General features: G+C 41.0%; 2 protein-coding genes and 1 long non-coding RNA gene across 4 annotated transcripts in view; 1 reads left to right on the plus strand and 2 right to left on the minus strand.

Annotated features, from left to right (window-relative positions):
* Nucleotides 1-2097, minus strand: part of mllt1a (MLLT1 super elongation complex subunit a) — a 27642-nt gene extending 25545 nt beyond the window's left edge. For both annotated transcript variants that reach the window (XM_021603956.2, XM_021603955.2), the window contains exon 1: nucleotides 1940-2097. In XM_021603956.2, coding sequence (XP_021459631.1) covers nucleotides 1940-1951 — 12 coding nt within the window. In that variant the 5' untranslated portion in view covers nucleotides 1952-2097. The remainder of the gene's footprint in view (nucleotides 1-1939) is intronic.
* On the plus strand, nucleotides 1499-9307 carry LOC118964639. The gene is made up of 3 exons (XR_005051834.1): nucleotides 1499-1589; nucleotides 7646-7770; nucleotides 8569-9307. It is a non-coding gene; the product is annotated as an uncharacterized LOC118964639 (long non-coding RNA).
* acer1 (alkaline ceramidase 1) lies at nucleotides 5339-10187 on the minus strand. Its single transcript, XM_021603957.2, has 7 exons — nucleotides 10114-10187; nucleotides 9264-9376; nucleotides 8934-9048; nucleotides 8599-8737; nucleotides 7903-8040; nucleotides 7643-7780; nucleotides 5339-7521 (listed from the first exon to the last, which is right to left on the minus strand). The coding sequence occupies exons 1-7, from the start codon at nucleotides 10118-10120 to the stop codon at nucleotides 7344-7346; spliced, it is 828 nt and encodes a 275-aa protein (XP_021459632.1). The 5' UTR covers nucleotides 10121-10187; the 3' UTR covers nucleotides 5339-7343.
* Nucleotides 10188-11726: the final 1539 nt, after the last annotated feature.

Here is an 11726-nt window from a genome sequence, read left to right on the forward strand (position 1 = left end):
CTGAAGAATGTGGGGATTTGGCCCCTTCTTTCCACAGTGCCCATGAGCTGTGACTCAGTGGAGAGATTAGGGGACAGGATTGAGATGAGCTGGTCTGGCACTCTCAGCCTCACACACCCCCTCCCTGGCGTCTCGCCCAGCCATTCTGTGGCGGTAATGCCCTTTAACTCCAGACACTACCACACCCTGGGTCAGTGCAGCAGCCATGGAGCCCCTCCACATCAACCAACCAGCTCCCCAGGATCACTGGCCATCACCAAATACAGCTAAGAGACAACCCGCAATTCAGACACTGACCCTCACAGATCAGAGATCATAACAAAATAGGTCTGAGATGGTTGACATTGACAAAGACTCAAGGAAAAAGACAAGAGCACCGTTACCCTGATGCTTATGCAATAAAGATTCTAGATTCATAACAAAAGAAATCACAGATGCAGAATGACATTCCATAATTTAATTTGGTTTACTTCCCACTTCCCAGCAAGAACAAGATAACAAAAAACATTCAGCCGCCATCACTGTGGCAAGTGAACCCCCCTAGGAAATGAACTCCTTGGCAGACAAGCAGGCTCTTACAACAATGAATCCCCACGTGCCATGAAAATAACATGACAAAGGAAAAATAATCTTAAAGTCTCCTTTGATGAGGCACACAGACAATGAAAACAGACTACTCCATCAACAGAACAGACACACCTGCAGAACTTTGAGCTCTGTATGGGTGGACAGGCCCCACCAGACACCACAGCCCTTACAGAGATCTTACTCTAGTCTACTCCAATTACAAAGCATGCAACTATCCCACCACTATCTGGTTTGAACATGACCATCTCTGGTGTATTATTGTGAATTTAACTGTGATTTTGATAATTGCACAAATCGTACAATGACAGAACACAGACTTTATGATGCACAACAACATTTCCTGAAATAATTAATGTAGCCAGAGGGCAGTTTTAGCAAAACCAAATAATTGTAGTCTAGATTTCAGACAACTTGAAATGCACAAAAATACAATGACTATCTTCTTGGATGTTTCATGATTGTTGATGGATAGTTTTATATTTTTCTTTTGCCACTATGGGTAATCAGGCTAAAAATATGAGTCCTTGTCACGGAATTCCATTCTTCAAAGGGGTAACACCGGACAGTGACATGTTCCCACAAGTTCATGCCATGAGTCACTGACTTTGATATGGAAATAAGAGTTTGCATTCTCATGATCAGCATGTTTTCAAACTCCTACCTAGAGTAACAGCGGAACTACTGACATGATATTTTGAAAAAAATAAGATGGACTGCTAGGGTCTGTCAATGGACAACGATGTGGACATAGTTCATGGTCGTTCTTTCATGTTTTCACCCAACCAACCACAGTATACAGCTAGCTGTTACACACGCAATCTGTATCTACGATTTTCAAATATCTTCATTTTTGCATAATCTTTGCCTTTAAGCTGGTGATGTGATTCCCGCTTTTCAATTCCTCGCCGCTAGATACACACCCCTCCACCCAGACCTGGAAAGATCAATCCTTTCCACCGGTGCCTTGTAGCGAAGGGCCGCGAGAGCGTCCCTAACAGGTAGTAAGTAGCTCGAGCTAAATTAGGTTACGAACCGGGTAAGGAGTGAGTATGTCTTACTTTCACAATATATTATACCATAATACACAAGCAAGCAAGAAATCCCTTTGTATGCCCGTCTGATTGTGTGGCTAGCTAGCAATGCTGAGTGAGGCTAACGTTAGCCAGCTCGCTATGTCAAATAAAGATGTATGCGAGTGTGGCTAGCTAGCAAAGCGCGTGAGCCAACTATGAGTTCGATTAGCAGGATTTTTTTTGAGCACCAGGCATTAATTTCTGTCCCGGGCGCAGCCTTCTAGCATTCTTTCGGTTAAAATTTCAGGATTCACGAGGGGACATAAAAGTCACTTTACCTGATTCTCCATGATTCTGTGGCTTCAGTGATTGTTCTATTTATTTACAGCGGCGTTTCGCGATAGGTTGTTCCCTGCACCTCATTGTGTGTCAAATTCAGCCTAAAACCGGAAGCCAGACAGCACCCCTCCCCTTCCAGACGGCTGCTGGCAAGCAACCAAAACAGAAAGCTTTCTTATCCAATCAGATAGGCAAAAGTTTAAGTCGTTTGTATTGAACCAACCATAGCACTTCAAAGGTGGGACTTCTCACGAGCGACAAGTACATTCCAAGTATTTTCTGTATCGTCTAGGAGTGACAGGGAAGGCTGGTCTCATATACTAGACGTAGCATAGTAAATTAAAAACAAAAGGAGAATGGCTGGTCGGGGTGGGTGTATAATGCGAATGTCTAACAACCCAAAGGACAACTTTATCATTTTAGCTAATTAGCAACTTTGCAATACTTAGGCCTACTACGTTTTAGCTACTTTGCAACTACTTAGCATGTTAGTTAACCCTTCCCCTAACCATAACATTAGCCTAACTCCTAACCTTAACCCCTAACCCATAGCCTAGCTAATGTTAGCCACCCAGCTAACGTTAACGTTAGCCACAGCAAATTGGAATTTGTAACATCAAATCAAATTTTATTGGTCACATACACATGATTAGTAGATGTCATTGCGGGTGTAGCGAAATGCTTGTGCTTCTAGCTCCAACATTGCAGTAATATCTAACAAATTACAGAACATGGCGGGCCGGACGCAGTGCACGCTGACCAGGTCGCTAGGGGCACGGTGTTTCCTCCGACACATTGGTGCGGCTGGCTTCCGGGTTGGATGCGCGCTGTGTTAAGAAGCAGTGCGGCTTGTTTGGGTTGTGTTTCGGAGGACGCATGACTCTCGACCTTCGGGAGTTGTAGCGATGAGACAAGATAGTAACTACTAAAAACAATTGGATACTACAAAATTGGGGTGAAAAAAGGGGGTAAAAAAAACAATTTACATTTTAAAAAGTATACAGTATATACACATGAGATGAGTAATGCAGATATGTAAACATTAAGTGACTAAGATACTAAGGTAGTTTTCCCCGGTAAAGGACTGGGCAGACTGCACCGCATATCAAATGTATTGCAAATTCAGAACATATTGTATGAATTGCAATTCGTACAATATCATAGGAATTGTAATTAGTAACATATCATACGAAATAGATGATGGACATCCACAAATGAATACATACCAAACGAAACATAACATTGTATCATACTAATTTGAGTGTCCCTGATTTTCGTTTACTATATTACGTCTACCTCTGAGTCCAGGTTGGACAGGGAGCTTGTCTTAATAAATAAAGCAATAAGGAAGTGGATCCAGATGTGAAAGGCACATTGGATAAATCAATGTAAAAGCAGTGATCTGATATATTCACAGATAAAAAAAATATATATCAAATGTTTGAATATCTCATAAAACTGACGTTAATTTAGCATAAAACAGTCTATTGAATCACAAACGAAAATCATATTGCCAAAGGAGTTCTTGTCCCCAATTGCAAGTACCTAGGTAGATGCATGCCAATTTGGGATATATGAGGAACATTATTGAAACTGAAACATAATCATAAATTATAATCATAACGTAAATTGCAATACATAACACTCATTGGTGACATTGACATTGATCGTAGAAATGAAGGACATTGATTTCTAGTAATGGATGACATTTAAAAACAAATTTGATTTGCTTCTAGGTAATACTGAGTATTGCATAGCATAGCATTACATAGGCCCACATGATATTGCATATAGGCCTATATCAGAACACCCAAATATGTCTGTTTGGTTTGATACCATAATAACTTTAGATGCACAATCGAGAGCATCCTGTCGGGCTATATCACCGTCTGTCTGGTACGGCAACTGCTCCGCCCACAACCGTAAGGCTCTCCAGAGGGTATTGAGGTCTGCACAACACATCACCGGGGGCAAACTACCTGCCCTCCAGGACACCTACACCACCCGATGTCACAGAAATGCCAGAAAGATCATCAAAGACAGCAACCACCCGAGCCACTGCCTGTTCACCCCGCTATCATCCGAAAGACTGAAAAACAGCATCTATCTCAAGGCCATCAGACTGTTAAACAGCCATCACTAACATTGAGTGGCTGCTGCCAACTCATCTCTAGCCACTTTAATTATTAAAAATTGGACGTAATAAATGTATCACTAGCCACTTTAAACTGTGCCACCTTATATAATGTTTACATATCCTACATTACTCATCTCATATGTATATACTGTACTCTATACCATCTACTGCATCTTGCCATCTTTATGTGTATAAGGTAGTGTTGTGAAATTGTTAGATTACTTGTTAGATATTACTGCATGGTCGGAACTAGAAGCACAAGCATTTCGCTACACTCGCATTAACATCTGCTAACCATGTGTATGTGACAAATACAATTTGATTTGATTTGAACTTCCACTGCTTTACGTTCAAGAACAAGTGCTGAATAAAAACAACAGTGAGATCCCACCTGCCACAGATTGAGTAGGCGTCCATCCCAAACTCTGACACCTTGACTTGAGCCGAGCTGCATTTCTTTAAGCAGAGTGTGATGCAAAGATTACAAAAGACAGACTCAATCTTCTTTCTCTAGTGCTTCAAATGTGGTGGTGTACTGGCTCTATTTCCAATGGTTAATCTGAATAGAGAGCTGCATAGCTCCTAATAGAAGACGTCCACAGCTTCACAGGGACACAGGGCCTAGAGGCACTCCGCAGTGGGCCTGTAGCGGGGGACACTTTGATGTGTGATGACCAGGCCACTGCTGATGGACAGAGGGTCAGAGCTTTCTATCAGCCCTGGCCTCTCTGTGTCACTCACACTGATCCAGTCTTTGAGGCATGGATCAGTCTTTATGAAACTCCCATCTGGCTGTCAGAGACATATAAATGTTATAATTTAGTCAATCACTGTTTTGCGTCTCCAACGATTGAAGTGGTTACCATGTTTGATTGAGTCATCACTGAAAGGGGTTTATCAATAGAATTGTATAACATGTACAAACACACACACACACACATACTGTGTATACACTAAGTGTACAAAACATTATTAACACCTGCTCTTCCATGACAGACTGACAAGGTGAATCCAGGTGAAAGCTATGATCCGTTATTGATGTCACCTGTTAAATCCACGTTAATCAGTGTAGATAAAGGGGAGGATACAGGTTAAAGAAGGATTTTTAAGCCTTGAGACAATTGAGACATGGATTGTCTATGTGTGCCATTCAAAGGGTGAATGGGCAAGACATAGTATTTAAGTGCCTTTAAGTTGAGTGTGTCAAGAACTGCAACGCTTTCCCGTGTGTATCCATAATGGTCCACCACCCTAAGGGCATCCAGCCAACTTGACACAACTGTGGGAAGCATTGGAGTCAACATGGTTCAGCATCCCTGTGGATCGCTTTTGACACCTTGAAGAATCCATGCCCCGACGAATTTAGGCTGTTCTGAGGTCGAAAGGTGGTGCAATGCAAAATTAGGAAGGTGTTCCTAATGTTTTGTACACTCAGTGTAGCTCATTCATAGGGGTTGTTGTTAGCCATATGTAAGTCAATGGTTGTTACATATTTACAACTTTACAGAGCTTACAAAATAACATTTTAGAAATACTGTACCCACTGGACACAGACATCAGTTTAACGTCTAGTTTAGATTTACATTCGGTTGAGTTGTCAACTAACATGAATTCAACTTGAAATCAACACAAAATGTCACTATGCCATTGGATCTAGGTTAACAGTTGGGTAAAAAAAAAAAAGTACAAAATGCCCTTACATGGATTACTTTTTGCAAAACCAATCAGTTTCCACATTGATTCAACATCATGTGGAAACAATGTTAATTCAACCAGTTTTTGCCCAATGGTTAGTCTGTACACGAGATGTCACTGTTGCCTCTGACAGTTTATGAATATCATGTTCATGCCAATTTCTTTGTGTCAGACCAGATAGGAATTTGAAAACATGTGTACAATGTACCAAATTATTTAACATCTTTAGGAGGGAGTTCTGGTGGGTTTCCAAATATGTGTTATTTTAGTAAGGATTCTAATACAAAACACAGCAGTAAAAATAGGTAGATAAAAAATATATATATACAGTTGATGTTGTAAGTTTACATACACTTAGGTTGGAGTCATTAAAACTTGTTTTTCAACCACGCCACAAAATTCTTGTAAACAAACTATAGTTTTGGCAAGTCAGTTAGGACATCTACTTTGTGCATGACACAAGTCATTTTTTTGCAACCTTTCGGTTACTAGTCCAATGCTCTAACCACTAGGCTACCCTGCACGTTGTTCATAGGAACTTTTCTTTTTTTCAATCAAAAGAGAGAACTACATTCTGTTAAATGTCTCAAATTCGTCAGTGCATTTATTTCAGTAATGCACAAACTGTTAATCTTATTCATATAAAAATGTAATTGCTCTCATAGAGGTAGAACCCCACACATAACAAAACTTGACATGTTCCTAACAGTTTCTGTAATAACATTGTAATACTATTTGAAAAACCTGAGAGAGATTAAATTAATACATGTATGTTATAAAATGACTTAGTTTAGTTCAGTTCACACACAATGTGATATTTATCCCTGAAAAGGGTGTAGGTTATGTAAACAAACTCTACAAGCCCCCTGAAATGTGGTTGTGATTCAGCCCCACATTTAAACAAAGCTGTCTTTTTTGTTGAAAGTATCTCAGTACTCGTCACTATAAAGACAAGCATGTAATCATACCAAAACACAGCTAAATATAAAAACATGTTTTTTTTTTACAATCACCATGTGCAGAGAATATCCTTGCACATACAGATGTAGGATCTTAATTTGACCTATATTGTAACAGCAAAATAATCCTGCAGTAATAGGATTTTAACGTTTAGTCCATAATGTTGCTTGATCGGTGGTTAGGCTATTATGCTGGCCAAAAGTATGCTACATGAAAATCAAAATACTGTTAATATAACCGTTGGTTTTCAGTGAATTTATGTGAACCAAGAAGCTCATCTGCATTTCCTGCAATGCAGGAAAATCTCAGCAAAAAACAATATTGATCAAATTAAGATCCTACATTTGTATGAATGCAAATAACAGATGGGTGAATTTATCAAAATTCACACAAAATGCATACAAACATACACACATTAATGACCTGAGTGGCATTGATTCTATTATCATATAAAATTAGAAGCAAACCACTGGATTGCAGCCATTTCTCAAACTGAGTCACTGCTAAGTACAAAGAAAGGCACTGCATTTTACACTTTCTCTGCATGGCACTATAGACCACATTTCATCACCAAAGCCTTCAAGTTATCTCTTGCAGAAGTTGAATGTTCTTTAGAATATTTTCTGAGTCTTGGTGGTTCCTTTCAGAACAATGTAAGGCAACCCCAGGACCCAGTTGTCATTGGGCCAGTACTGAAGGCTTGGCAGGGAGGAGGGTATCTCATAGTTGGCATCCAGGTAGGCTATCAGGGTGCTTGCGTAGGCTACAGCCATCACAATCAGAATGTGCCTAGAGAGTGAATAGACACATGTCAGTTATACATGGTTTGTTTGTGATTCACAAAATCAAAAATAAAATTGTTCCATCTAACTTCTATTAACATCATTGTTGTTGTCTCCCCTACTCTTACCAGATGCCATGCAGGTAACAGAAATTAAGCTTTTGCCAGAAGCTGCATCCGAAACGATCACTGATCCAGCAGGAGATGGCCAGCACCCACAGGCCAACAGCAGACCAGCATAACCGCAGCACCTTCGGGTCAGTACAGCTGTGTGTGAGGAAAATAAAGGGAAAGACAGAGAGACAGAAAGCAGTTATTTGATAGCAGTTATCAGACAGTGGAGTGATAGACAGTAATGTACAGTGCAATAATGGGAGTTATTGCCTTACATCCTCATCTCCAGACCCAATGAGTAGATGATGTGGAGGGCAAAGCAGTTGAGGAGGTAGGCATTGGCAGTGGGTTTGACAAAGGAGCATAGGGTGGTGACAACAGTTATCATCATGACCAGCCGGGAAAAAGTTGTCCTGCAGGGGGCGAGAGAGAGAGGGTTAGGGGTGGGTAGGAGACATAACATTAACTTGAAGACAGTTGACAGGTATCACACGGCAGCACAGAAAACACTGGAAGGTAAATAAATGGGGACTATTGAACTAGGGGCTAGTTTTATAGTTAAATTGGGATTATCTTCACACTGTCTTAACAGTGTTAATGGGAGAGTCATTCAGAATGCCAGGGAGCCCCTCTCTCCCACTGGCTGGTGAATATAGCACACTGCAGGCTGCTCCTGGCCTGGTTGTCCGGCTCCTGGCTTAATATGGCTTCTGTTTCAACCTAGCGTGCCCTGTAAAAAGATCCTGTCATTGTCTCCTGCCTTATTAAAAGCCTACAGTACGTACTGCCGTTTGGTCCATACAGAAAGAACAGCCGCATGATCCTGTAGCAGGGAGATCTAAACACAGGTGGATGCTGCTCAATGGTTGCATTAAATAGAGACAGGAAGGCAGCACACGGTACCCTACTTCCAATATTCAAAGACAACATTTTGTCTGCAGAAGCCTCGACCAGGAGCAATGGTGACCAACCTGTCCTTGATGAAGGAGGGGAAGAGCCTCCGTGGAAACCAGAGACCATAGCAGAGCCCCAGGACCCACAGGATGGACAGCTCATCCAGCATCTGGCCCATGAAGCTCAGGGTCATGTGGAAGTAGGCAGAGAAGAGACCTGTAGGGAGGGGACACATGTTAATGCCCCGTTCCTAAATGGCCCCCAGCCCCTACCCAGTATCAATTGGGAAGAGGTTAAGAGCTATTATTGAATTCTGAATGAACTGAAAGCACCCTGATGAGGCCACCCTTGAAGTGGAGTTATAACTGAATGAAGGTTGGCCTGCTGTTTGGAAAGGAGAGTGAAGACACACCCACAAAGATCATCATGGTCCAGACCAGGTGTACCGCTAGGTTCCTCTCCCTGGCGTAGGGGTGCAGCAGGTACAGCATGATGGGGGAGATCACGAAGAAGAACAGGCTGCTCATCTGGAGAAACAGAAAGGACTGTTCTAAAATAAGGATTCACAATGTAATGTAGTGTGTGATGCACCTGTCCACTACATCTATCATCATTGTTGTCATACAGGATGGTCCACAACAGATACAATACAAGAGTACAGCAGACAAGTGAGTTGCAATGTAGTTTCAGAAAGGTACATTTCTCAGCTGGATATTGTAAGAAATAAATCATGTACACTTACAGTGTTGAAGTACTCCACTATGTTTTCAGAGTGCCTGTAGTTATCCTCACACCAGTCCAAATCGGAGCTTTCATAGGCGAACAGGCCTGTCATCTTCTCACTAGAATAGAACCCTGTGGGGGAGAAAGAAAGAGGCCGTTATTTTCTGTTGCATTCAGAGCTTCCAGCATAGAGCACAGTATGACTAACCATGTGGATGTAGCCTTTTTCAAAGACTCCACATGCTGATCCACTTTTCAAAGACATGAGGGACTGGCTTTAGTGAAATGTCAGTTGTCTGTTTTTTAAGCAAATATCCAGGAGTGGATGCCTTAGCATGGGCTTCTTCAATCACAGTCACCAAAATGGTTGCTTCAGTGTTGCTTATGTTGTCCTGAATTATAGTGCTACATCCAGCCGGCCTGTTGGAGTGTTAGCAGCATGAGTAAAATGACATATTCAATGATAGTAAATATAATTGAAATCAACTAAGTTGTTCAAATATGACATTTAAATGGGTTACAAACAGAGTAGGATGGCCTGTCAATGCTAAATGTTCTCAGCTGGATATCCATCCATGTTTTATCCATCCATACTGCAATCATGGCATGCTTTAAAATAATTGTCTTTGAGCCAAAGTAAATATTATCTTAACATTGTGTATGCAAGTAGGTTGCTTAGTAGGTGGCATAAGACCTTGCATTGAAAGACTCAAGAAGACAAATCATCATCATGAAATAATGTCATCATCAAAACATCTGTAACCTGTTGTTATAACTTATATATTGTCAACAAAACAGCATGCGTTCATATGGAATGTATGCAGACACTATATGACCACCATCTCAGGAGACATAAATATAGAGCTTACCTGCCATGTTGTAATCCAACTACAACTACTCAACTACTTTCCTCTCCAAGTGGCAGGTGGATTTTAAGTAGGGGACAAATGCTCCAGATCCTGTTGCACGAGTCTTTACTGTGACATCACGCCCCGGTGTGGCAGGAAAAGCCACTGTGAAACTGACATTCCCAGGTGCCTTTGTTATAGTACAACCCGTCAGTTCAGAATTTGGATTAAAGTTGAATGGGAACCAAATGCACATGGGTGCATTTTACGCATGAACGTAAAACCTGATACCCAACCTCAGCAACACGCAACGCATGATCAAACAAATTTAACTAAAACCTACCATATTACATTACCATCATTACATTATTCCTAATTCGCCATCCTTTGTTTGAGATTATAGTTTTAGAATAGACCGAATACACACCTAATGGCAAAAGCTGTGGCTATTCATATTCTCTATAGCCAGGTGTACCAGCGGGCATGGCACAAGCACACGAGCGTGAGGCCACATTGGTCATATGTCACCTCAATGCCCTTTGCTTTTGACGGAAGGCATAGGTAGCCAATCGTTCCTTACCCGCTGTTTGCCATTGTATTATTTATGTATTCTAGAAGCAAGAACATTCCTGACAATGTTAATTGAAACAATTATTTGCTATTTTGCTATTGTGCTATTATGCCATTTTACAAGGAGGTGAGATGGCAAAACTACAAGTCAGTCAAACAGCACAGACACCTGGTATATATATATTAGAAATCAAAACAAATAATGGAAGTCATTACTTCAACATGGCTTAAACTGCATGTATAATCCCCACACAATCCCAACATATTGCTATTCATTAAACAATGAATATAGGCCTATGCTGGTTTGGAATAGGATGAGGGCCAAAGAGCCCAGACAATTCTACAGCTGTATTTTCATTTTAAGAAGTCAGGTTGGTGATATAAAGCTCCATGGGGAATTAGGTCATAGTTGAGACCAGCTCTACTGGTCTGTCTGTGGATCATCAGAATAAGCAGGGGATCCTGCTCAGCAACTACACAGTCTCGTTATTGTGACCTCCACAGGTACTAATGACAATACTCAATTATTAAAGCAGTAGCCTACCATGTATGTTTAACATGTACCTCATAGTATGGCTGTATTCATTGAGTATGTAGTCTGCTCATATGATTTCTTTATTCAGACGAAGGGTACTGCTATGGGATACCCTATGGCTCCTAACTGTGCTAATTTGTATGTGGGTTACATTGAGAAACAGTCCATTGTTAATCCTCTCCAAAATGTTTTCTTGCCTGACATTACAATTTAGAAACCGTACATTGATTATGTTTTTGTTCTATGGAGGGGTGATGCAAAACAGCTCCAGGCGTTCCATGCTTTTCTAAACTCTTCTTCTGAGCACCTGAGATTTACTATGTAATCTGACATGTGTCAATCAGTTTCCCTGATCTTCTGATTTTGTGTGAGGATAATGTTCCAAACACTGATCTTTACAGGAAACCTACTGATCCTAATCTTTTGTTTATGGCTGATAGTTGTCACCCGCTTCCCTTGAAAAACAGTTTGCGCTACAGCCAATTCTGGCGAATCAAACGAATTTGCAAAGATTTCGAAATAAATATGG

The sequence above is a fragment of the Oncorhynchus mykiss genome, chromosome 5, assembly GCF_013265735.2.
Source record: "Oncorhynchus mykiss isolate Arlee chromosome 5, USDA_OmykA_1.1, whole genome shotgun sequence".
Taxonomy (NCBI): Eukaryota; Metazoa; Chordata; class Actinopteri; order Salmoniformes; family Salmonidae; genus Oncorhynchus; species Oncorhynchus mykiss.

Bases quoted from the DNA above. Each gene is read 5' to 3' on its own strand.
- acer1 (XM_021603957.2), bottom strand. The intron at 8,738-8,933 runs GTGTGTCTTCAC...CCCTCCCTACAG, and splicing joins GACCATGATGATCTTTGTGG to GTCTCTTCTCTGCCTACTTC. The intron at 7,781-7,902 runs GTAAGGCAATAA...CCTCACACACAG, and splicing joins TTGGGTCTGGAGATGAGGAT to CTGTACTGACCCGAAGGTGC.